Source organism: Leptinotarsa decemlineata, unplaced genomic scaffold (assembly GCF_025532065.1).
Source record: "Leptinotarsa decemlineata unplaced genomic scaffold, Ldec_3_MD MMD2_tig00027589_RagTag, whole genome shotgun sequence".
Lineage (NCBI taxonomy): Eukaryota > Metazoa > Arthropoda > Insecta > Coleoptera > Chrysomelidae > Leptinotarsa > Leptinotarsa decemlineata.
In genome coordinates this window covers 393764-421249 of record NW_027412722.1, presented here as the reverse complement: position 1 = coordinate 421249, position 27486 = coordinate 393764, and the positions used below count along the sequence as shown (strand labels likewise).

At 33.5% G+C, this 27486-nt stretch overlaps 2 protein-coding genes across 5 annotated transcripts; one reads left to right on the top strand and one right to left on the bottom strand.

The window, feature by feature from the left end:
* LOC141486981 (nose resistant to fluoxetine protein 6-like) lies at positions 1-26861 on the top strand. Of its 2 annotated transcripts, none has more exons than XM_074185582.1 (4): positions 1-130; positions 182-368; positions 14295-14437; positions 26738-26861. In XM_074185582.1, exons 1-4 carry the CDS (start codon positions 20-22, stop codon positions 26843-26845), a joined length of 549 nt encoding a protein of 182 aa, XP_074041683.1. In that variant the 5' UTR covers positions 1-19; the 3' UTR covers positions 26846-26861. The 2 variants fall into 2 exon arrangements, with proteins under 2 accessions (XP_074041683.1, XP_074041682.1); XM_074185581.1 differs by lacking the exon at positions 26738-26861 and adding an exon at positions 24762-24944.
* Positions 3047-9478, bottom strand: LOC141486979 (uncharacterized). Of its 3 annotated transcripts, none has more exons than XM_074185576.1 (7): positions 9280-9478; positions 8553-8609; positions 8358-8491; positions 7140-7913; positions 6884-7049; positions 6571-6704; positions 3047-5280 (listed from the first exon to the last, which is right to left on the bottom strand). In XM_074185576.1, exons 2-7 carry the CDS (start codon positions 8605-8607, stop codon positions 5035-5037), a joined length of 1509 nt encoding a protein of 502 aa, XP_074041677.1. In that variant the 5' UTR covers positions 8608-8609; positions 9280-9478; the 3' UTR covers positions 3047-5034. The 3 variants fall into 3 exon arrangements, with proteins under 3 accessions (XP_074041677.1, XP_074041679.1, XP_074041678.1); XM_074185578.1 differs by lacking the exon at positions 9280-9478 and adding an exon at positions 9040-9262; XM_074185577.1 differs by lacking the exon at positions 9280-9478 and having other exon boundaries at positions 8553-9262.
* Positions 26862-27486: the final 625 nt, after the last annotated feature.

Genomic DNA, 27486 nt, shown 5'->3' with positions numbered 1-27486 from the left:
GGTTCCCGTTCAAACTTACATGAATGACTACTATTTGAAAACCCACAACAGGGCTTCGCCATGGCTTATAGGAGCTATGCTCGGTTACTACCTCACCAGAGACTCTTCCAAATATGCAAAAATACCAAAGGTGAAGATTGAATTGAAGGTTTGATAAATAACTAAAAAGTTATTTTTACAGATATTATCGCTTCTGACCTGGATATGTAGTTTCGGGGTAATACTGACCTGTGTTTTCGGAGGTCACAGCACCTTGAGAACACCGTATTATGACAGGTTAGGAAACTCTTTTTACATCGCACTCGTGAGACCAGCATGGGCTTTAGCTATTGGATGGATAATCTGGGCATGCTGTACTAATCGAGGAGGTAATGTCACATGGTGTAGAATGGGGAATGTTCCTCAATGTTGGGTTTTAATTTTTAAAGGGATTTGTTTCTAATTCACATATTGGCAACAGCGCCTATATCAATTTGAAATAATTCATACGTACCTAGATATTCTACTTTAAAAAAAGAAAATTATCTTTATAAATCAAGAATTAAGGCAAAATATAAATTATAGTTCAATACCACCTCCACAAGCCACATAAACAACAGTTGTTTTGTTATTTATTTATATAGAGTTAGGTTATATAGGTTAGGTGCACAAAATGTCATACGTCACAGAATGTCTCAGAACTCAGAACATAAGTAAACAGAACAGCACGCCTCTGAGATATGTCACCTTTGTTTGTCTCATACAGGTAACAGATTCATTGTCCTTTATTAGCTATAACCGATGTTGCCAAATGGTGAAATAGAAACGAATCGCTTTGAATGTTGAATGCATCATTTCATTCATCTTTTTAAGTATTTAAATAATTTACAGAAAAAAAAGGTTGTTTTAGAACTATTTTATGAAAACTACTTGATTTTCGTCAGGAACATTCCCCATTATCGGTCTTTTCAAATAAAGGAATAGATTCAATGACTATCAATAAAATCTTGTCAAGAAAATAAAAACAAATACCAAATGTATCGAAAAAGCCAACAATGATCACTTGTAATTCAATATTGTTTGAGGGAGTTACACGGAAAAAAAAGATTTGTTAAATGAAAGAAAATTCACTTCATTCAAAGAAATAAAAGTGTCATATATGCACGACAAAATATTTTGTTGATGCAAGAAAAAAGAATTCTTGACTCCCAACTATTTCTTCAAGCATATGTTCATTGTATCAAACAAATATTTGTTTGAAACAGTCACATCCATTAGTTATTTCAATTCAAAGAAGAATTGAATTCAAGTAATATTTTGTCTAATTGATAGTGAGAATGATTTAGAGTAATTCGAATATTCTATTAAACAAACAAAATTTAAAGATGGGTGAAATAGTGGATCTGATTGAAATAATCAAATGTATTTTCTATTTGAGTGAAAGTTATGTTGAAGAAACATAATATATCTGCAGGATGATGGAGAACTTTGCTTGTTTTGATTTCCACTGAAGTAATGATTTTGTTGAACTAATAATGAATAGTAGTTGAACGAACAATGTTTATACATCATTGTGAGTATCTTGCTGATAGAGTAAAGCATTTCGAAAGTTCAAAATAAGTATGAATAATGATGAACCAAATGAAATAAAGTTACAAATCAAAATCCTTCCCTCTTGTTTGAATTTGGTTATTGGATTCAATCAACCAAATATTATACTGATTTGAGTACCAGCATCTCGTTGGTAGTAACGGAGCTTCAGATCGGTTCTACTGAAAATTACTTTTCTCTTCTCTAAAACTTTAATATGCTTTTTACCGTCAAATATTTTCCCATAAAAAAGATCATTAGACCATCGATTGTTGTTATCTCCTGCTGATGCTGATTCGATTATACATGAAATTTGTAGATAAAAAGCATTACATAGTTTTAGTATTGAGAAAAGTACTTTTCGGCAGAATCAGAAATACAGAGAGTCAGTGATCGAATTTACATGAATCTCCAATTGACATAGATCAAGTTATAGAATAATTGTGAGAATATATTATAGTTTGTTCAACAATCCAATTTCTTAATACATGAAATACAATTTGTATCATTTTCTCGACTGGATTATTGATCTACTTACATATCACGATTTTTTAATCAGCTGCTGATGGGAGTCTTGCGGATAATATTTCATATTCTGAACTGATTATGTAAATGCCATGGAAAATTTTTCAACATGAGAATGAACAAAATATAAATAAAAATCAAGAAATTGTAGTAATAAATTTATTCAAACAACTAATAAATTTATAATGGATTTCTACAAATATTTAACAAAAATTAAAATTCTTTACAGCTGGTTAATTCTATCTAAAACATTAACATATTTGGATTTTCAGTCTCCTAAATGAATAAAAATAAGGGAAGCAAAACCAAATTATAATGATTTTGAAATGAAAACATATGTTTCACCATTCGGTAAACGATTCAAACAAGTAGGTACATTATTTTTAAAATCAAGAAACTTGGCCAATTTTAAGCAGTTTGGGGAACTCTCAACTTTATAACTTCTTAAATGTAAATTGAAGTTCACTGTAGTCAGAGGAGAAATCATGAAAAATATATCATTTTCATAAACTACAATATGAACAATTTGGCAGAATTGGGGAATGTTATCAATTATATCATAAATTAAAATAGACTGATTATTATATCTTATACCATTGCACTCAAACCAACTGATGCAGAAATCATAATTTGATTCATTTATGAGTTTTTTTAATTGTTGGTCATCTTTCGGGAGTTCATATATATTACCTAAGAGTGATACATCTTTCAAAACTTGATGGGACATTACACGATGACAAAACTTGAGTTGTGATCTTAGTGAAAGAGTAAGTGAAACATTTTTTCTGCTACTAGTAACATAGGCAGTTGTTTTCAGTTCTTTATGTTTGGCTTCAAATCTGATTGTTTGTATATTACACAGTGGACCGACTTTGCTAATAATTCTAGGATAATGAAGTAAAAAGTGGAATTTTGGTTTTAAATTATCTTTAAAAAGATGAACATATAGGTGATTATGTTGTTCTATTAAAGATTTGAGTAATTCTATTGTGGGATTTGAAATTGAACTAGCGATTACTATTTCTGTTATTTCCAATAATAATAGATAATATCCCCACACTTCGTTATTTTCTGGAACTAAATCTCCTACAATGAGTCTCAAGTTCAAAACCAAACACATCATTTCAGAAGATGATAAAATTATACATCCCTCTTTTATGTGATTGGCTTTTAGTTGAGGGGCTTATTTTTTTCGGATGAATTATAATTGAAAAATTGTATCCTCTGGTTTAAATAATCTAGACTAAAAAAATTTTGACTAACGAGACTTTCTATTACTTTAGCTAAGCCATATCGATGAACACCTTCAGATAAGTCATGCATTATATCACATGTCAGGTTATTAAATATATGGAAATTTGGTAAATCATGAAATACACATTTTTCCTTAATACCATACGACTTCTCCAGAACCATTTCATCATATTCATCTACAGTTCTCAAAAGTGTCTGTTCTTCTTTACATAATTTTTTCATATCATGCTTGTGACATTTACAAAATCTGCAATAGAAATTAGCCTGAAATGACTCCACAAGTCCATATAAGGAGTGTAATCCCAAATTATCACCAATTAATAATACCATTGAGAAATAAACCTGTTCCACATTACCGTTGCAATTGATAGCGATACCTTTATCTTCCAAATATTTCAATTCATTAATGAGGATATCAAACACTGCCTTATTGCCGAATGTGATACGATCATCACTATGAAATAACATTACTAAAAATATATTTTCTAATCTAGTGGTATACTGCTGAGGCAAGGAAGCTATGGAAAAATAAACTGCACCCTGCTTATAAACACCAGCATGACTTCCCAAAGGATTACAAGTTTCGAATTCATCAAAATATATTATGAGAGGAAACACATTTTTATGTTTCACTTTATTCAAATACATTTGCCACAAATCACCTTGCATTATATTACATTTAAAAGAATCTTCTGAAAGTTTCTCTTTGAGAACTTTTTCTCTATACTCTGTCATCAATGTATAAAGTCCAAGAGTTTCTAGTAATACTTTCAATTGTGCTCTGATAGGTACAAAATACCCAACTTTCTGTTTTAAACCCACTGAAATTGTTTGATTTTTTCTATGTGTTTCTGGAACTGAGCCTATCAAAAACTGTTCAGGTTTAATGAAATAATTAGAATTTTCAAAATATTTAAATCGCTTGTATTCCGTGTCAAGATGTTTAAAAGGATTTTCCAATGCAGTAAAGACTTCATCAATTTCTGACTGATTCATAGATAACACATTTGTCTTGATCACAGTTAAAATTCCTGATGATAACAAATCTGAAGTAGCAGATATTATTTCCTGTATAACAGAACGATTCAGTGTTAGTGAAGAATAAAGTAAAGCAATGAATTTTTCTACAGATGAACGCAAAATACTAAAAAATGAATCTATATCAAACTTCGAATTTTGTGCTAACGTCACATTAGGTTTGGTTGAAGAAATGAAAGATTTAATATCGGGAGTGGAGATATTTTCAACATTTACTAAATCATCAACAGTTGTTATTGATGAGTTTGTACTGGTTAATGAAGATGAGTGAACTTCAGTAGTACCATCTGAATGATTTAAAATAATGTGTCTTTTGAAAGCATTTCGTCTGTTAAAAACACGGTGGCAATTAACTTCATGACAAATGTATTTGTCAGATATATCATGCTGATAATTGAGATGTGATATATACAAGTTAGGATTGTTGAAAGACGAATCACATATGTGGCATTTCATTTTTACTAATAAGGGATTCAACCGATATTGGAAAACATATGTTTTTTTACGATAATAAAATGCTTTCGCACAATATTCATCCAAAGGTTTTCCCAAACTTATTTACATTTGTTGGAGATTTTCAATAATATGTAATATATAAGGAATAACTTTGTCATGAGGGGTTGATACCTTGTAAATAGTTTTTTTGAACTAACAACCATAAATATTCCGATTGGACGGGTAGGAAGCATTGGCAACATGGAATATTTTGTAGGTCAAATCCACAGCATTTAGAATACTGTCAGTTTGATATCTGATTTTGTCAACTACCACATAGACAGACTTGATTTCTTGCAGACTAGGCCCTTCAATAAGGATGTAAGGTTGCACAGTTTGATTCATGTCAAACATTTTCTCTCTGTAATCACATATTGATTTTTCGATGTCTCCTGGGATCTACAAAATAATACATATACAAAATAATACAAAATACTTTTTTCACAAATGAAAATAAAAATGTATAATGAACAACATAGCTCGGTGAAGTAGTGTAATTGAAGGCCTACTCTTCGAAAATGCATCCCAGCAATTAGTCATCTTTTGAGATAATGCAATCAAGGAAGACAAAGGGTATTTGACGAACAACAGCTGGTTGTACTGTCATCCTCTAGGCTCTACTCTCTAGTTTGAGCAGTGTTGTTTTATATATATATATATATATATATATATATATATATATATATATATATATATATATATATATATATAGTGGATAATCTTAGCGACTGGAGAAATGTACGGTAGAATAGATTAACAGGGTCTCTCAGTCAAAAAATCAAAAATGAAACTCTGCTTTACTTAGCCAAGCTTTCGCTTCTAATGGGAAACTTCTTCAGGTCCTATAATTTAATGAGTTGAGCCATTGAATAACATTACAAATCATATTCACAGTAAAAATGAGCGAAAAAAAAAAACAATAAATTGAGCATATAAATTGACGAGAAAGTTATACATGTAAAGGAATTTTAATGAGTTTGACAAATGTCATACCTTCACATAAATGTCATTTTTCAATGGGTATGATGATTTCATAAGTTTTGACTCTGAAGAAAGAGTTATTGATTGATACAATTTCATTATTATTATGTTTTTGATGTAGTTCCAGTAAGTTACTGTATATATTGCTGATATTATCAATGTCAGTTTTCTTATTCATACAATCAGAAGACTTATTAATTTCAACCATTTCAGAAAAAAATATTTCCAACCCATTTTTCTTGAAATGGTTGAAATTAATAAGTCTTCTGATTGTATGAATAAGAGAACTGACATTGATTACATTTATGTGAAGGTATGACATTTGTCAAACCCATAAAAATTCCTATACATGTATAACTTTCTCGTCAATTTATATGTTCAATTTATTGCTTTTCGCTCATTTTTACTGTAAGTATTATTTGTAATGTTATTCAATGGCTCAACTCATTAAATTATAGGCCCTGAAGAAGCTTCCCATTAGAAGCGAAAGCTTGGCTAAGTAACGCAGAGTTTCATTTTTGATTTTTTGACTGAGAGATCCTGTGAATCTATATATATATATATATACACATACAGATATGTATATACAGACATATATATATATACATAATATATATATATATATATATATATATATATATATATATATATATATATATATATATATATCTTTGTAATAGAACGATCATTCTTCAAATGTATCATTACCTTGACATGCATCAATATACTATCCAGTACCTCCGCAGATGAAAACTTCCAATGTTTCTTTGTCTTCAACAATGCTCTACCTCTAGGAGGCACCAGAACTGGAAGCAAACTTAACTGCAGTGCAACTTTGGTATCTGCAACAAAAGTTGAATTATTTAAATAGAAAAATGATGGGATACTTTTGATTGGGAAAAACGCATTTTCATCCATACCCTGCAATTTTTTGCATGGTATGGATGATATTCAATATAAAGTAAATTTTTTAAAGGAAGAATTTAGGGACGATACATATATAAACCTTAAATTGGCTTACCATCTGAAATGTCTTCTATCTTTAGAGTTTCTATTAAATGAAGGGCTCTCTTGTCCCTAATGGAACCACCCTTCAAAGTTATTATTTTTTCTATGAAATGGAACCAATCGATTTGTAAAGCTACCGTAGGAGCATCTGGAAATATCAGGTCGTAATCTATGTTTATCTGAAAAAAAAAACAGAAATCAGGATTGAATCAATGAATAGAATATTTTTTTTTTAACTAGAATCTGTTTGGAAATTATGACAGACATACCAACAATACTGCTCGAGGGTCTCTCAAAATCGGCCACTGAGAAAAAAAATCATCTACAGTGCTAGCCACTGCTATTCTCCTCATATTAAAAGTGCATTTCCATTTTTCTATCACTTCCGACCAGGGTTCAATCCTAGTGTCGAGCCAAGATTTATATTCTTTAATATCTTCACCTATATTAATTTGACTGACCTTGGGTATTGAAACAGTTTTTTCTTTCTGAATGTCTCTACTCAACCTCAGAAGGTTTCGGATTTTATCAACCAAACGTCCTTTGGCTACCTGTGGCTTATTTGTGATAGAGTTCCTTTTTGAGACGGCTGGTACGTAGTATGTACCAGCAGTTTCTGTTGGAAAAAGTGTTATAATTTTTGCTGTAAGAACATTATAATCACTATGTATGAGTCTGTGTTTTACAACATAATTATAAATTTTTTTGCACACAATATCTACCAAGAGTGTCCTCTTTGAATTATCAAGACAGTTATGTTTCTCATAATAGTTTATGACTAGTAATCCTAAAGGAGAGGACTCCAATAATGTTTTGAGATCAAAGTACGGAAATAGTATGGGTTTGAAGGCATTTTCCAATCCACAAAAAGCAACTTCTCTATGGTTTTCAACAATAGCTTCGTGGTAGTCAATCGATTTGGTGGAAGTTCCTGATGTTGAAGGCGAGTGTGATACAAGAAGTGAAGACGTGTTATCATTATCACTATTGGTGACATCTACCAAAAAACAATTGGAGTTGATTTCGAAATCTGAAGTAATGTTCTAAAATGAAAGAGAACAGAAATTAGTGATTGTCTACATTTCTGCAATAATACTATTGGATCAATTTCTACTAACTAGCTTGGATATTATCTCATAGAAATAGAAAAATATAATTATTATTTTTTTTGTACAAATTCAATTTAACAAACCGAGGTATCCTTATTTTTTGATAATAGGAAAAAACAATGACGTACTTCATCACAGAATAATTTGATTAAAATATGACTGTGATGACAAAATTTACTTAGCTCTCCAACCATAACTTTCAGGATTTCAAATCTACTAAATTTGAGAATTCTAGCATTTAATTACTTAGGTGCAGACCTCAATAATAATAAGTATCTACAGCAAATCAGAAAAATAAATAGTTATTTGAGAAAACTGAATGTTTTTAATTGTAATGGTATACATATTCATAATAAAAGTTACGAATGAAAGACATACCTCTGTTATATACGATTCTTCATTTATTCTATGAATTGCTTCTTTAAATATTTTTCGTTTGCCAATTGAGGCAATAATTTCTTTTATTTCTTCATCAGTCAGTCTTTTGGCAATCTCTAAGGTTACATCATTTTCTGTTTGGAAAGTATGTGTTTAAAGTATATTAGTGGGAGATAAATATATGTATTTTTTTACCTTTAAAAATGCCAACCAGGTCGTGTAATCCTAAATCATTCAGAAATTCCTCCATTTCTAAAAATAAAAGAGATACTGAATGTTTTGAGTTCGTGCAGTTTTGTTGGATGTTATCATTTCTGTAAATATGTTACAAATAACTTTCCTTTTTCGGTCCTACCGATTTTAATAAAGTATTACGAGTGAAAACTAATAATTTCACAATATTGTTTAAAGAAAAAATCTTCATATTTTTAAAATAAACTATTATACCGGATGAAAATGAAATCATTGTTTACGGCGCCATTCAATTATTTATTGAGTAAGAAATTTGCAATTGGAAATTGCATTGTATAGGTTACCTACACCTATTTCTGTGGCAAACACCCTAATTGTATTTGCTCTGAAAATCTCCAATCCCTCCGTATCCAAAGATTGAAGGCCAACTAGGTACCCAGTGTATTCATACCTGCTTAACCTACCTCTCAACGATAATCATTTCACTCACCAACTTCCACTTTCTTAAAAAGATAATTGAAAACATCGAAGCCTTCCTCCAGTCATTTATCACTAAGAACTTCAAGTTTCAAGCCATGGCTTAATGCGCCTCAATGGAAGCAAAAGCCATTAAATATAGAGAGAGAAAGAGAACTTCAAGCCACTTTTGTGGAGGCAAGAAACGATGTCCAATACATGCTAATCATAATTATTTCAAAATATGGAATAAAGTATATAAATACCAACATACCTGTGAAAACACGGAAAAACTTCAAACCACTGTAATTGAAAAGAAACTGTAAACCGCTAACCTCTTGTTATCAGTTACCTACTTGCAAAACGCAAAACACATTTTATTCTCATATTCGTGATTAGTTTATGGATCTTGCGCAAACACAAATGGTGCCGACCGGCACTCATAAAGAACAGGGTTGCCGATATGCCGATGCCTTTATTTCGAAATTACGACAACAAATGTATTTGAAGTTGATTTTACCATTATTTCTTTTATGTTTGTTGTTTCAGTTGTAAATCATAATACTTACAGCTCTTTCCGTCAGTATAGTGTGATTGTACATAAAAAGAGATTATTATTATTTGATATGCATCTGAAACGTTAGCTCCATTTGGCTGGAAAAACGCTTGTAAATATCTACCTAAAAGCAAGGCTCAAATTATACAACCTATTTTGAAAGCTTCTTTTGCTGTAGAAAAATAAAAAAACACCATGTCCCTATTTTTCTGCAGTGAGAAGTAGATTATTCTATTTTATCACAATCTTGGCAATGCTGCCACGGCAGTTATATTCCTTAGGATTATTTCAACTATATCATTTCTTTCAAGGAAATAATTTAGTTTTTCAAGCCAACAAATAATTAATATATTGAAATGAAATTATCCATAAGCTTGAAATTATTTCCAAATTTAGTTGAATGTATTGATATGTATTGTTGAAGTGAAAATACATTTTCAACTGATTCAAATATATATTAGTGTCGAATCAGCACCCCATACTGCTAAACTGAATTGGAAAGTTTTCATTCAACAGACGTACTTTTGATTTGATGAAATTATATTGTTTGACTTAATCGAATTATTTTGAGAACTCAATAAATTTTATTCTTGAAATGATCCACAATTCATTTGACTAAGTAAAAGACCTCTTGAATTGAAATATTAGAGAAATTAAAATGAGAATTTAATTTTGTCTCCGCAAAATTATCATCTAATCGATACAATACACACGTCGTTTGGAATGAATGATATTTAATCAAAATGATGAAATAAATTAGACTAAATAAATTTCTTTGAAGTAACAAATCTTTTTTTTCCGTGTAGTTATTAGCAGATTCTTCTATTCGTATCTGAAAAAACTTCTACTGAGAATTTCCAATTAGTTTTTTTTTCAGTTTGAACGATTGAGATTTCATTTCACATAAGTATTTTCACATGGTATGATTGCTTTAACTTCCAATTTATTCAAAGAGCCACTACGAAATTGTTGATATATCAAATATATTGCGAGAGGCGTATCACTCTCATCCTTCAATTTTATATCATTTCTTGTACCTACTTATACTAGATGGGCTGAAAGTTCCTAGGCTAACACAGTACTAGGCTACTAGTATTGAATCCATATGATTTTTAGTTAAAATAAACCATCAAAAGATAGTGTACAATTTCACAGCTATCGGACTATTAGTTTTTGGGATGGGAACATTTTGAGTGACTCAATTTTTGTTACATTTCATTAGTTCAGACTTCCATTGTCTAATATGATATAAATTAAAAGGATTGGCTGAACAATAACAATCATATTGAGCAAACAAAATGAAATTACAAAGAAATAAAATACAAGCAACAATCAAAAAATTGAACTATAAACACGAGATGAGAATTATTAACAATAAATGAGAATTTAAAAATTTAAAGATTCCAAGCCACGTGACTTCACGACGTTTTGATTGTTAATATCTAAAATCGTCTTCGGGTGATAACTGGACTTATTCCTCCGAGGTCTGACTATTTATAGGTCATTTGACTGATTTCACCTATTCCCTCTTCCCTCTCTGCGCTTTATCGGTTTTAGCTGGAGCTGACCGTTTGGCAACAGTTGGTCGTGTTCCGTTTGATTATAGGTTTCCATATGTTGCGTATCTCTACGCTAGCTTGGCTTAATGCGTTGTTGGACAACATATTGAATTTTCTCCTAAACCAGTGTTCCTCCTTATGGATGATCTCAGCTTGATCCCACTTGATGTTATGTTGATGAGACCAAATATGCTCTGCTATTCCTGATTTGCTGGTTTCTCCTCGCTGTGTGTGTTTCATGTGCTCGGCAATGCGAAGTTCCAATGGCCTCCTATTTTCACCGATATATGATTCTCCGCACTCGCAGCCTATCCGGTAAATGCAATTCTTTGAATTGCAGTCTGCGTTTGGTCGCTTGGTTTTCGTGAGGGCTGCTACGGATAGTGTTCCCAGATCTAAAGCAGGTTCTGATTTTATACTTGGACCCAATTCTTCTTATCCTTTCTGACAATCCTCTGATGTAGGAAAGTACAAGTACTGGTTGTGGCGGCTTCTCTTCCTTGTGAAGCTCTTGCTGTCTTCTAGCCAAAGTCTGTTTCACCATCACTTTTGAGTAACCATTCTGTTGAAGGTCGTTTTCGAGACCATCCTTTGTATTACAAAGCCCGAGAGCACGGTCTACTAGAATCATGATAATTCCTCTCTTAGTCGATTAATGGTTGTTGGATTTCTGGTTCAGATACTGTCTGTGAGTTGGTTTTCGGTATACAGATGTTTTAATGTCGGTTCCTTTTCCATTGTGAAAATGATAGAAGGACTTAAGTTGTTGATGTGCTTCAAGAATGTATTTAGTTCTGCACTCCCATGCAGGGCCGTCGCCATGGGGGGGATGGGGGGGAGCTCCCCCCTGCTTTTTCGACTTGGGAAAACGTTTGGAAGTGAAGATAGAAAAAATAATAGTAAAAAAATGAATAAAAATTAAAAAAATAAAAATGAGAGAAGAAAGGAGGTATTCAGGAAAGGGAAAGAACCAAGACAAGGTTGGGATTTCCCAACATGCATAACTTGGAGATTCCATACTTTGAAATTCTGAGTTGTTTGAAAACTCCAAAAAAGTTTAATTTTCCCAAGTAAGAGAACAGTTGAACAGTCCACAAATTTTGAAGTGACAATTTCACAAAATTTCCAACTTTTCGCTGTTTATTCGACTTGGAAAAGTTGGGAAATTTCGGGCCGTCAAGATAGAAGAAATAATAGTAGAAAACAATAAGCACAATATTATTTTAGTGTTGTTTCCTTTCATTTGTATTAAATATTGCTATACGTGGTGGATATGGTGAAAGACCAAGAACCTTGGTCCAAAGTAGAATAATTCCCATTATTATTTTTATAATTACCAAGATTTATTTTTGTGTGTGCATACCCTAACGGGCATAAGCATTCAGCCAATCTTTGGATAGCTGAGTGAGAAAATTAAAATATTATAGTAGTAACTAATCCCTCGGCTATTCGGATAGCTTCCTCTGTATGATTTGAAGTACTTCTTCGACAAGAACGTCGGTGTAGAAGTGTAGAGGCTTTTCACTGGCCGATACTTGATGAAAATCCATATTGAAACTAATTGTATGATTTTTACTATACGACGTGTTTCGCTATACACGTGTCGCGGTTTTTGTAAAACCCTGTATAGGAAAACCATACAATTAACTGTATTAATTATTCGAAACTGATCAGTTGATCCTGCTCTGTGACTTCGATTGCCTCTAGTAGTTCGACAAAATGCCTTAAATTCTTCACAAAAAATGATGTTTTTCCTTGCAGTGGTTTTATTATTGGCAATAAAAATCTGGCAAGTTTTCAGTAGCTGAATCTCTGGAGCTAATGATCGGTCTGAGCGGAACATCCTTCTTGTGGATTTTGGGTAGTCCATACAAGTGACGGGACTCACTGTGGTGCGGTTTTAGCGATGATTCTTTTGTTAGTTTGAAGAAAATTTATAATGGATGATGATGGATGAAAAGGAATTTTGTGTTTTAAAGCATTGCTTTTTAGTGAGAAAAAATACTGTTGAAGGCAAAGGTTGGCTTGATAAACATTACTTGGAAATGGCATCCTTGGCATCTACCGTTGAGAATTGGTTTGCTACTTTTGAACGAGGTAAAAGTAGCACCGAGGACGATGCAGGCAGTGGACGCCCCAAAGAGGATCTCACCAACGAAAACATCAAAAAAGTCAAGTAAATAATTTTGGATGACCGCCAAGTGAAGTCAATCAAGATAGCTGAAGCTCTTAAGATATCAAAGAAACCTATTAAACAGATCATGCATGAATATCTATATGTGCGACCAAAAACAACAACGAATTGATTATTCTGAACAGTGCTTGAAGCTCTCCCACCCTCCCCGATAATGGATGAAACTTGGCTTCATCGTTGTACATCAGAATCAAAAAGATTGTCATCCGAGTGGACTCCTCGTGGTGAACCGACTCCAAAGCATGCAAAGGCCTAACAGTCGGCTGGAAAGATTATGATATCAGTATTTTGAGATGCGCAGGATATATAATCCTTCGATTATCTTGAAAAGGGAAAAACCATCAACAGCGACTGTTACAAAACGTTACTGGAGCATTTGTAGAAAGAAATCGCGGGAAAATAGCCCCATTAAAAAAAAAAAGTGTTGTTTCACCAAGACAACATACCGTTTCACGGATCAACGAGAACGATGGCAAAATTGCATGAATTGGTCTTCAAATTCCTTTCACATCCACCGTATTTTCCAGATGTGGCACCCAGCGACTTTTTCCTGTTCTGACACCTCAAAAGAATGCTCGCTGGAGAAAAATGTAACGCCGATGAAAAGGTAGTCATTGAAACTGAGACCTATTTTGAGGCTAAAAACAAATCGTACTAAAAAAATGTCATCGAAAAATTGTATGACCGCTATAATCGTTGCATCGACCTCTAAGGCAACTGCATTGAATAATAAAATGTAATTTTTCTGAAGAATTTTTTCTATGTTAGCCTACGAATTTTTCAGCACAACTGCTTAGAATTTTGTGTTGCTGAGTTACACAATTTTTGGGAAAAAATCGCTATAATTGATTTCTAGTAACTAAAACTATGAATTTGGTTGTGGAAATCAATACTGATGGATCTCAAGTTAGCAAAATAGCAAAATGTGAATGAATATAACTTATTGAATAACCTCAGTGAAATCAATGTTTCTATTTCAGGTGTGGTCAATACCATACTGTCGTATCCAATATTCCAGGTACTGAACAAATTCACGTACAGCATTTACATTCTTCATGTAACGTCATTGTATATGATAGTTTTTTCCCAGAAAACATCAATTTATTTCACGGTGTTTAATTTGGTAAGTATTTCACTGCATTTCAATTCAACAGGTACAAATCCGAATTATGTTCGATATTCCCTGAGAGGTATAAATATTATTTATGAATTTAAGATACTATACTCGTAGTCTATTTCCTCAAGCAGCGGAGTGATGAATAATTTCCAAGTTACTGTTCAACAGGCGTATATAATTGAGTCGCTTAAAAAGTGAAAAATGTGATATTCATTTCAACTCATTGTTTTATAATTTAATGTAACAAATCTCAAAAAGTCGCATTATAAATCAACAGTTTTTTTTTAAATAACACCCAAAACTGTTTTTACTTTTGAATTTCGAATAAAACTTTCAACATGGAAATCACTTTTCAATACATCACATAATTGCACAGCTTACCTGATTAAATCAGCCATACCTAAGATATTTTAAATTTCAGCTGGGAAAGAGGATGTTTTCATGATCCAATCCGATCTAATAGTGCTTTAGTTAGGTACATAATTTCCTGAAGTTTATTTTTCCCAATTGTCGAAAAATGCCATTTATCCATGGGTCTTTCCAATCTTGGAAACAGAAAGAAGTCACAGGGGGGCAAATTTGATGAAAACGGTGGCTGAGGCATGATAACAGTGTTGTTTTTGGCCAAAAAATCACGATCAAGCAAGGACAACATTTTCTTCGTATTAATTGGGGAGCCCAAGCAGGGATTTCGGGATTTACTGAAGCGCGGCAGATTATTATACAGGGCGATACCTTGTACCCGGTTAAGTACCTCCACCAATATGAGCCCCATATATAAGGCCGCCCGTGAAGGATAAAGGATCAGATCAGTAAAAAAATTTATCATCAGAAATTCTGGAGCGCGTCAGATTAAGGTAGGGCAAGTTAATTACATGCTGAAAAGTGTATATTCCAATAATCTGACAATTTGAGAGTGACGCAAAGAAAGGGAGGGCAGCAAAGTTGTAAAAAATAACGTCATTTCGATATTCTCGAGCGTAGCTAATTTTTTTTTTATTTTAAAGGAAATAACTCAAGGATAACGAAAAAATTTATAATCTGACGATTTCCGCAAAAATTCGTCGACAAAGTTTAATGCGTGCACCTGTATTTCCCTCTCCAAATTTCTGTTACTCTCTCACTCCGTCCCCACTCTGAATTCTGTTGCTATGACGCCATCACAGCTGATCACAGAGACTCGTTAAATTTTTTTGAGCATTTTTCAAAAATTATTTTCTTATACATTTAAGTATTGTACTTAAAAAACATACGCTTATTTATTTGCGTGCTATTTCCTGAGCTTTTCAATTATTTGAGTTCAGTGATTTGAAAAAATAAATAAAAAAATATTTTTTTGTCAGATTAGGCGAATCCCTCTAGATAATCGTCAGATTATGAGACAGCACGTCTAGAACATAAAGATGAACCATATATATCTTAATCTGACGCGCTTGAGAATTTCAAAATGGTGAATTTTTTTTGCACATTATAATAATGGCCGCGAGTTTGCGTCAGATCGAAATCGTCAGATTATTGAATGAGAGCTTTTTTTGGGTGCACTCAGAAAATCTGACGCGCTCGATTGAATTTTTTTCTTCTCACTTTAAACCCTTACGTACAACCACCCGCATCATGCAAACGATCAGATTAACATACCAACATTATTAAAAATACGTAGGACATTTATGCTATCAATGTCTGACGCGCTCGAGTATGTCCATGCAACAGTATTTTTTTTACATATTTAAAAATCTATAACCGCTTCCCCCACCGATGAAATGTTATATATTATATATCATTTTTTCGTCTTATCATCTAAGCTTTGCAACCTAATATGTCTCTATGACAGTCGAGTAAATCCCCATTTTACATTGTGGGCTCCCCTACTATATTGCTTCTCGCAAGCGACGCACAACTTCAAGACAATGTGGTAGGTATTCTCGGACAATACTCCTTATTGACCATACGACCATATGGCAAGAACTACTGATGCATTACGCCACGATAATCTGAAGGAACAGTGAGCAAAACGTTGACATTGGATCGAACTTGGCGTGCTATCTTGGTCTTGGCTCTGTTGGCTCTTCCTTTGGGACGAATGGACTTTGGTTTAGATGTCATAACCATATATCATATACCCATGATTTGAGAGGCGGCAACATTTTTGAAATACCAAATTATCAGAGATTAATGGAAGTAAAAATAAGTCTCTTATGGAAATGAGTCCAAATTAATTCTTGTAATGAATTTTCTATAGGATCCTACTAATATTATAAATACGAATGTAAGTTTGTTTGTTACGGTTTCACGCGAAATTATTTTTTTTACACATATTATTGAAGGTATTACAAGTAACATACGATACTTGTCATTAAAAAAAATGTTTTGCATATAAGATTAAACAATTTAAAAATCATTTATTTCATATTTTCAACACTTGTTGTTGCAATTCAATAAAGCATATTTTAAATTTTCAAAACTTCATCGTATGTAATAATTTTTAAATATTGATAATCCCAGCCAAGCATTAAAATATAGTTCTCATATTGATTCATTTCTATTGTACTGGCACTTATTTAATGGCATAAATGCGAGCGAACCCGCGGGTAATAGCTAGTACTGATAATTCATCTGGAATCCAAGATTATTATTGTCAGAATATTATTCGCAAAAAAAAACGAAATTCAGCCAGATGAGTCACAGTTCAATGAAAGAACATCTATTTTTGGACAAGAAAATTTTCCCATAAATATTGATTAACCTATTTCAGATACTTTAAGAGTGCAATTGCCGGGCATGAAAGTGCATATGAAAAGCTCAATTTCTTCGAAAATTTGTCTGAAATAAGATACACACGAATTGAAAGACGATTTGGAAGAGACATTAGGGAAAGAATGTATTCATTTACATTGTCAACTCGAAGATTCTTCAGCAAATATGAAAGATGTACAATCTGCAGTCTTCGAGATGTCTACCCAAATGTTTACATTGTCTTACTTATGTTTTTGAGTATTCTGCCTACAAATTATTCAGGAGAAATATCTTTATCTACTCTGAAAAAAGTAGCTTGTAATATCCTCCAAAGAGCGTTAGACGTTGTTCACAGTTGGTGCCTGAGGGAGCAGACGTCTGTCAACCCCAGCAAAACTGTGTAAATCCCCTTCACCAAGAGAAGAAAATTGGACGATCTAACGCCACTTTACCTCAATGGTGTGGTCATTCCATTTGAAACAGAGGTGAAATATCTTGGCATTGTCCTTGATAAAAGAGTCACCTGGAAAGCTCACTTGGAAGATGTTTTACACAAAGCCAGAATGTCTCTATGGACATGTCGAAGGATTTGTGGTAAAACTTGAGTTTTAGGTCCCAAACAAATCCATCACGTATGGTGCAATTGCTTGGAGGCCGAAGGCTTCACAGAAAACGGCCCAAGCGAAGCTCTCTGGCTTACAGAGCAGGCTTGTCTGGCTATCAGTGGTGCCATCAGTACCACATCTTCAGCGGCCATGGAGATCCTTCTGGATCTACCTCCTCTCCACATTTTTATGGAAAGAGAGGCTAGATGGACTGCATAGAGACTTGTGCACATTGCCAATTGCACAAATCAATTCAATGCAGAGTGCAACAGACTGTTGGTTGACATTGGAAGTCACAGCATTCTGGAAATGACCTCTGACTTTATGCCTCCAACTGTCAGCTACGAACTGCCTTATAAAGTACTATTCCCGAGTAAAGAGGACTGGATCCTGCGGGAGAAGGAAATATTAAGAGCAGATAGTTGTTGGTTCACAGATGGATCAAAAACACCTACCGTTTCTGGTGGCAGACCCCGGACAGAGTTATCTACCTGCCTAGGAACTTATGCGACTGTATTTCAAGCGGATATTTACGCTATTGAATTGTATGCGGAGAGATTGGATAAATCCAATCTCACTCACAAGTCAATAAAAATATTCTCGGACAGTCAAGCGACTTTGGAAGCTCTTGGCTCCCACCGAGCAACGTCTAAATTGGTAGCAAACTGCCAAAAAAGACTCTCCTCGATAGGAAGACTTAACAGATTGTCTCTGGTCTGAATTCCTGGCCATACTGGCCTGGAAGGCAATGAAGCTGCTGACTCTCTTGCAAAGGAGGGTGCTACAAGCGGATCCATTGGACCAGAACCTGGGCTTTGCCAAACAGACACCTAACACCTGGATGGCAAGAAGAGTTATGGACTTCTGGCAGAATCTTCCAGAATTGGCTCACTCCAAGGCGTTTATTCACCCTTCGAAGCTTGCAGAGACTTGGACAAAGACAGTGTGTGTCGCCTCTGTCTGGAAAATGATGAAACTGCAGAGCATATACCTGTTACGGTTTTTCAAACTGAATAGCTTCCACAATGGTTTTCAGACTATACGCCCACGAAAGCTATTGTATAGCGAAACACGTGTTGCGGTTTTATAAACTGAATAACTTTCTCGATCGTTTTCAAACTATACGCTTGAAGAAGCTATTGTATACATTGAGGTTGCGGTTTTGTGAACTGAATAACGTTCTCAATCGTTATCATACTATACGCTCAAGGTAGCCATTCTATATAAAAAACACTTGTTACGGTTTTTCAAACTGAATAGCTTCCTCAATCGTTTTCATACTATACGCGCATGAAAGTTATTGTATAGCGAAACCACGTGTTGTGGTTTTATAAACTGAATAACTTTCTCGATCGTTACAATAGCTTGAGGAAGCTATTGTAAACAGCAATACGTGTTGCGGTATTGTAAACTCAATAATTAAATTTCCCAATCTGTCCAGTCACAATAAAGTGATGTGACTTGAATAATAACCATGCATCTACAAATATCATCATTCCGATTTCAACCATGAATTCAAAGAGTAAAATTAGGATCTTATCTAATTTTTTTCACTTTTGAGCAGATTTACACTGTATCTGTAGAAAACAACACGTCATTACTATTGACTGCACTTGACCTGAATGACATTTAACTTCGTAACGGATCAAGCAGTTATTCAATATAAACTATGTTGTAATTTATAGTTTTCGAATGCACTTTGCCAGCAATAATTTTTTGAGTACATCGTTATCAAAGTCATTTGTCGAATATTCTTGACTTCGGTATTAATGATTTTCACAAATATTTTTTTAATTCTAGACATGTTTTGCTAACACCATAGTTTCATCAGGCTCCGGAAATCAATACGGGCAAATATCAAAATTCCCTTTGAACGATCAACAAGAGGTTATCCACTCACCATTGTCAAATATTTTTTCATAGTGCCAATAATTTTATTCATATTCAAAATTCACCTATACCGTCCAATATCGGAAATTGTAATTGTTTCACAAATTCTACCTGTTATCTCAAAATCTACCTGCTGTACAAGAACTGAGATTGTAATTCTATCTGTTATCTCATTAACTATTAACCAATTGAGTTGTTCTACAAATAGCAGGTGGGAGGTCTAGGTGTAATTGTTCTTCTTCAGTTCAAAAGTTATCTCATATACTATTAATCAATTGAGTAAGGTAAATTACAGTTTTATATAAGAATTGTAATCCCGTGTGTACTATTTATTACTATCAATGAAACTACGGTGATAGCAAAACGCGTATAGGATTAAAAAAATGTTTTTGAAAATTGTTCGACTATTTTCAAGGATTTGAAAATTTGTTGTGATGCCCTCCAGTTTTGGTAACGTCTCGATAAAGTTGATATTTATTGATATTGCCATGAATGTGTTGTTAATTATAATGAAACATGGAAATAAATTGAAAATCCCAAAATGCTCCTATATACAGGCCGTTTCTTTTATCATCTGTTAACATTGCTATATTCTAAACCATAACAGATACGCAGAGATGGGATGAGAAAAAAAGTAACTGTCATCGGGAACCATACAATGGTCAAAGAAAATTTACGGGGACTCTCGCCCTTCTCGAGTTATACGGGGAAAACTAAAAATGCTGTTTTTCGTTTGTTTTTCGAATGGAATTGTTGTTTCGGAGAATATCAAAAAATAGAAAAGGAAAATGTTATTGTATTCGAAGTGTACTATGACGATATAATAATAAATATTCGTTTAACATGTCGTGTCAACATGGCCACCATCAAATTTTTTTTTAAATACCGACCTGTCTTTTTTCTTACAGATATTGATGGATCGATAAATTCACAATCCAAGGGTATATCACATTTAATGTTTTTAAAGCGTTTCATTTGAAATAACCACCATCATCAGTGACAACAATCAAACAGAAAAACAATTTATTTTATCATGAACTTTTGGAAAAAATGAAACCAATGCGGAAAATCAAAGCTACATGGCACTCTACATTAAATGTTCGAATTGACGACCTAAGTTGTCGGTCCAGACAATTTCTGTGGCAGTTTTCTAGCATAATAAGTTTAATACTAATACATGCGTCTCTTATTTTTTGTTTGAGATGGTCGATATCTGAACCTGGTGTTGAAAAAACTTTATCCTTCATGTATCCCCAGACAAAAAAATCTAAAGAAGTAAGATCTGCGGATCGAGCTGGGCAGTTAATTGTTTCATTGTTTCCAATTCATTTTCTTGAGAATATTGCATCTAAATGTTCCCTTACTATTGCTGCATTATGGGAAGAGCGCCGTCCTGTTGAAAATATTGTATTTCATGACGGATATTCAGTGGCAATTCATCTAAGTAGCCATCAAATTCATTGAATAGAAAATGAGGATACATTTCACTATTCAAATGATCATCGTAAAAGAAAGGGCCAGGTATGTTTGTTCCCACAATTCTCAACCAAGCATATATTCCGAACCTTTCTTGGAAATTGCCGGCGATGACGCCGCCAACCCAAAATCCACACCAAACAGTGAAGTTTTCTGGGTGCATTGGACGTTTTCGGATCTCACGTAGATTGGTATCGTCCAAAATTCGACAATTCCGGCTATTCACGTACCCATTTATCCAGAAATGTGCCTCATCGCTGAAGAGAATTTTTCGACGTAAATTAGGGTCAGTTGCCTACTACTCCAGAGCCCATTCAGCGAACACATGTGTCGTTGTCTATAGTCGTATACCTTCAGTTTACGGGTCAGTCTGTTGTTTGTACGGGTGCAGGCCCAAGTCACGTGCAAAATTCGCCAGATTGTGGTCTGCGACGCATAGTGAGCGACGCATAGTTAACAATCAGCATGGACACTTGGACATGCCGCCTTTGATGTGGAAAAGTATCTAGACGCCATTTTGGAAAGTGACGATAAGAGGGTAGGACTCGCGAAATGGTTTTGGACAGGTTCACACCTGCTCATATAATTTTGATATACCTTACGAATGGACCCAAATTCAATTGATATAATAATCCTTGTGCAGACATTCTATCTGGTTACATGCTGTTTTCAAAAAATGACAAAACAGCCAAATTATTTCTAAAATCACCGGTAGTAATACACTGGTTTAATCAACTGGAATATGAAGGAGAAATTGTCCAGGAATCAAACTTTATGATCAACCTTTCTAAAATAAATATGATTTTGTATATTACTAATTAATCTTTCAGTTGAATTGATTGTTCTTTATTATAAGAATTGATGTTCTCCTTGCATTTTAGAATGAACTCTTTTTCAACATACATAAATGTATTTTTTTTTATACACTGTGACCCATTTTTAATGGAAACACCCCCCTAAAATTTTAAGTTGTAAACCGATTTTAATAATTTTTTTTTGAAATGTCAAGTACTAAAAGGTCTACCTTGAGACAACATTTGAAATGTTTATTAAAGTTTCCTACTACGATATTTTTTCTTAGTCGAAAATCGGGATTTTTTATTAGCGATTTTTTTATTGAAAAAATCACTACGCCACTGGATTCAGAGTGCCTCTAAACAGGTGTGACCAAAATTTCATAAAAAAAATTCATTATTAACAAAGTTATGACAACTCAAAAATTCGAAAACTCAAACAGCTAACAGTTACAAAAAACACCCTATATCAACAGATATAGCCATGAGAATATTTTTTTTATGATTTCAACAATAAAGTGCCGTCAGATGAAAAAAAAAACAAATAGTGTAAATGTTTTTAATGAAAATAACGGAATTACATTCAAGTTTTCACGCAAATTAACTAAAACTAAGACCTAATATTTCAATTTAAATCTTAGTTGTAAAAGATTTAAGTGTACTATTGTCAACAATATTCACCTTACAGTTCTTCGAATCATTTTGTGTCATGGCTGCAAGATTGAGCGTAAGAGAGAAAATTGAAATTGTACGCCTTTCGGGAGATTACGTTAGAAGTGCTAGAGAGGTTTGTAGAGTATTTAATGAGAGACATCCAGATCGTCCTCGTATTAGCTGCGGTACGGTAAATAAAATAAATAAAATATTCAATGAAACTGGTGCAGTAACAAAAATGATGTTAAAAAGTAATCCTGTACAAAGACGAAACAGGAATGATCAAATCATTTTAGATTATTTCGGAAATAATCCTAATGCCAGTATAAGGAATGCCACTGTAGATTTGAATATTCCACGAGAAACTATTCGGAGATGTCTCAAGGCGAAGAATATTAAACCTTTCAAGCCAAAATTTTTACATACACTTCAAGAAGGCGACGAAGCAAGGCGCCTGGAATATTGTTTATGGGCCAAGGGAAATATTTAAACAATAGAAATTTCCTAAAAAATATTTTTATACCGACGAAGCCACTTTATAGAAAGAACTTTGTGCAAGAATTCGACAGGTATGTGCAGATATTAGTCCTCAAGAACTAAGGAACGTAATCAGAAACATTCGTAAGCGCTACGACACATGTATCGAAATACGTGGTGGATTAGTAGAGGCCACTAGAATATGAGTTAAAATTAATTGTTGCACTGAATCGAAACATTTCAATAATTAGTTATTAGTTACGTTTATTAAAATTTTTTACTTGATTGTTAGTTGAATTGTGTGAATGTGATTCCGTTATTTTCATTAAAACTATTTACTCATTTTTTTTTAATCTGGCGGCACTTTATTGTTGAATTCGTTAAAAAAATTATATATTGTGACTGTTGGCTGTGTGAGTTTTCGAATTTTTGAGTTGTCATAACTTTGTTAATAATGAATATTTTTTCATGAAATTCTGGTCACACCTATTTAGAGGCACTCTGAATCCAGTGGCGTAGTGATTTTTTCAATAAAAAAATCGCTAATAAAAAATCCCTATTTTCGACTAAGAAAAAATATCGTAGTATGCCCTTATTAAAATCGATTCACAACAATTTTGGGGAGGTGTTTCCATTAAATATGGGTCACATATATATATAGGTACATAGATAAGTTCCATCCAAACATCAACTTACTTTTGTTACTCCAATCTTTTTATTCTATTTTAGTAATACGTTCACAGAACGTTTTTTACACTCCTGAAATGTCAATATCATGTAGTTGACCCACTGAGGATCCTTCTAGGTTTCCAGGGTAGCTGGAAAATACTAGAAATACAAATTGTTCATTTTGAAACATTTATTCGTGTCTCCAAATTATTATTTTATTCTTCCTTCTTTTTTTGGCAATATTTTTCTGAGATTTGAAATTCCTATTTATATATTTTAATGTATTAAATAATCTTACTCTACTATATAACTTCAAAAGGTGAGATATTGAGAAATTTTCACATGGATGGTTTTATTTAAATTGTTCAAACAATGATACAAATCCTACAATGACATTTGTTTCTACAATAAGATTCTCAAAATTGCTTTGGAAGTTTACTTCCAAGGAGGAAATAATAGTTATTTATGTATCAAGGAATTAGGAGGGCCTTAATTACCGATGGCAAAGTTTGCGTCCCGAGGCCTCTGGCCCGAGGGACAGCAATTGCCTGAGGTTATTAAGGCTCATTAATTCCCGTGGTACATAGATAATTTTATTTCTGACCGATTTCAATAAAATTTTGTTCATTTTTGAAACGGAAAAATGTATCAATTCATTACCTTCCCGGTATATTTGAATCAGGTACCGTTGATTATAGTGGAGTTTTCTTGTTGCTAGTTGTTGCTATGTTACTTGTTTATAAACAGAACTTTGTTATCAAGCTGTGTTTGCGGTGAAAACGTGTTTTCTACCCCAAATATAATGGAGGATATTTTGAAAAAAGCTGAACAAGCAAGAGAATCATTAATTCCATCGAAAAGTGAAGCCGTATAACCAAAAAGAATACAAGATATATCTGGACTGGCTGACACGGAAAAATGTTATGCCAAAAGATGTCACTGAAACTGTATTTCTGGCATATTTTCAAGAACTGATATGGAATTTTCTATGTTTTTCGGTAGATTTGGTAGTAATTGTGTTTATTCGTTCAGTCAGAAACGTATAGTCCGAATTCTTTATGGACTAAATGGTCAATGCTAAAATCGATGGTGACTATACATGAGAAACGAGATATCACCAAGTTCAATGAACTACAGGCTTTTTTGAAACGGAAGAGTAAGAGTTATAAGCCGAAAAAAGTCTGCTGTTTTATCTCCTAAAGATGTTATCAGATTCCTAAAGGACGCTCCTAATGATATTCATTTATTGACATAAGGTAATTTTTTTCTTATTTTTCTTTTTGTGTGTATTTATTTCCTTTTTTTGTTATAGGTTGTTTTGATTATGGGTTATTTTGGAGGATGCAGAAGTCAGGAACTTTTGAATATGAAGATATCGGATATAAAGGACCGGGATTCGTTATGGTAGTGAACGTACCGGAAAGTAAAACTGGTGTATCGAAGAAATTTACAGTTGTGGATGAAAAGAGTTCTCCGCTTTGCCTTTATTAAGACTTTATATGTCTTTGCGTCCTAAAGGTATTGAACGATTTTTTTTGAGCTTCCGACAAAATAAATGTACATCTCAGCCAATTGGAAAAAACATGTTTGGAAAATCCCCAGCAAAATCGCAATGTATTTAGGATTGCCAAACTCATCTTCCTATACGGGACATTGCCTTCGTCGCACTTCTGCTACTGCTCTAGCCAATGCAGGAGCAACTATGACTAACTTAAAAAGACACGGAGGTTGGAAAAGTTCCACGGTGGCGGAGGGGTATTTGGAGGATAGCATCGAATTGAGAAATAAAACGGCGCGTATGTTGTCTACTTTGTCATCAGAAGAGGCAGGTACCTCGACTGTAGTGAACAGAAGCTCCAGCCATACAAAAGAAGAAATTGTTTCCAGTGGCGGAAGTAATTTTCAGGGAACATTTCAAAATGTACATTTATTATTTGTAATGACGTGAATAAATAACATATGGTTCAGTTTTCATTTCTATTTATTTTTACTTGTGAAAGGTTGAGGGAATTATAAAATCTATAATGTCCCAAGGGAGTTATGACCCTCTTTATTGATAGCGTAACTACGATATAAGCTTTAAATCCCGGTCAGAAATAAAATAAACAAATTCATTTTTGGTCATCCTCAGGTTACCGAGTGTGTCAAGAATTCTATTTTGAAATGCTCTGAAATAACAATACAGAGATTCATCAGGTATTCAATTCGGAAACATGAAAAAACTTATTTTGGATTTTGAACTGTTACTTTTACAACTATTTACAGCACAAACGTATCCAACACCTATTAGTTTTTCCATTATGTTAAAAGTTAAAATTCACGATATGCACAGAACACAGGTAACATATATGTCCTAACAAGAACAAAGACAAAAGCAGAATGAGAAAATCTGTCACTTCCAAAATGGCGGACTCATCAACGCAACGGATATGCGCGAACTTCTCCCGCCAAGCGAAGTGACATTGATGATTGTTACATATGCTGTGATCGGATTCTCTTGTACATTCTTACAGACAGCGACGATGTTTTCGGCAGATCTTCCGTTTCGTTGAAGTACGGGCGTTGGTTGATCGTTTACTGAACCAGTGGACTAAAATGTATCCACCACATTACGAATAGTCCTCTTGGTAGTACGATTATGGCGACCGTGAAATGTAAGAGACGCCACCAAATTTAGTGGCGAAGCGCGCGGTACGTTGCCAAACATCCATTTTGATAAAACAAGTTTATTAGTTGCGGGTGTTGTTGAATGATATATATCCTTCCATGGTGATTTGGCAAAACAGACTGAATAAAATGACAACTAATTTGACAGATGTAGGTTCAACAAGATGACCGTTATCAATTGTTCAATTGTTCTAATCTTCAGTCTTCTCCATTTTTAACACCTATATGAACTATTATTCTAACCCTATCATTCTGAGATTGAGAATCTATTGATATTATCATCATTTATAAATTGACGGCAAATATCTAACACAAAATTCTGATTTTATTTTATTTTTCAGGCTTACTATTACTGGGGGATATTTATGTTCAGTTTTGGATTATCTATAATTTGGGTATTAGCTTTCGAAAGCCCAATGCTGGTTTTAGAAAAAATTTTATTCAAATAAATATGTTTCTAGAGAACCCGTTCAGTTATTTCACCCACAGCTGCAAAACGTCTTAATCAAAAGCGAACGCTGATGACGTGATTTCACTATAATATTTTTCAAAAAATCTGTTTAAAATCTGTGTTTCCATTAATCAGTTGTCGCCCCCATACGAACGACCACTCTCAGAAGTTGAGAAACTTGTGCGAGCAAAGGACTAACGAGGTCTTACCTTTCAACGTGTGATTCCTAACACGGATTCCTAAACCAATGGATCTTGGCGTATGCACTGTGGCTCTAAAAATAGCCCAACCTTCACAGAGGGCCTGCGAATATAATAATAATAACAACATCTTTATTATTCTCAGATACATATTTGTTTTTACAATTGTTTAATCAATGTTGACTAAATTGAAAATAAATGCTGAAGTTCAACTCGGTAACAATAAAACCACTTTGTTATTCTTCCACCTAACTCCTAAAAATATTTCTGTGAGCATAAATGAAAACCATAATGGCGAGGAAGAAATATTTATATATCTGTAAGTGGTTTTTGAAACTAAGAATAAAATTGAAGTATAAGACATATGTTACTTAAAACTATTGACAAATACTAAAACTGTAGTTGGAACCAAAATGGAGAATCTCTGAGTTTTATTATT

Bases quoted from the DNA above. Each gene is read 5' to 3' on its own strand.
- LOC141486981 (XM_074185581.1), top strand. From the start codon at position 20: ATGAATGACTACTATTTGAAAACCCACAACAGGGCTTCGCCATGGCTT. The intron at 369-14,294 runs GTAATGTCACAT...TTTCTATTTCAG, and splicing joins ATGCTGTACTAATCGAGGAG to GTGTGGTCAATACCATACTG. The intron at 14,438-24,761 runs GTAAGTATTTCA...TTATTCGTTCAG, and splicing joins ATTTCACGGTGTTTAATTTG to TCAGAAACGTATAGTCCGAA.
- LOC141486979 (XM_074185576.1), bottom strand. From the start codon at position 8,607: ATGGAGGAATTTCTGAATGATTTAGGATTACACGACCTGGTTGGCATT. The intron at 8,492-8,552 runs GTAAAAAAATAC...CTTTCCAAACAG, and splicing joins CCTGGTTGGCATTTTTAAAG to AAAATGATGTAACCTTAGAG. The intron at 6,705-6,883 runs GTAAGCCAATTT...CTTTTGTTGCAG, and splicing joins GATAGAAGACATTTCAGATG to ATACCAAAGTTGCACTGCAG.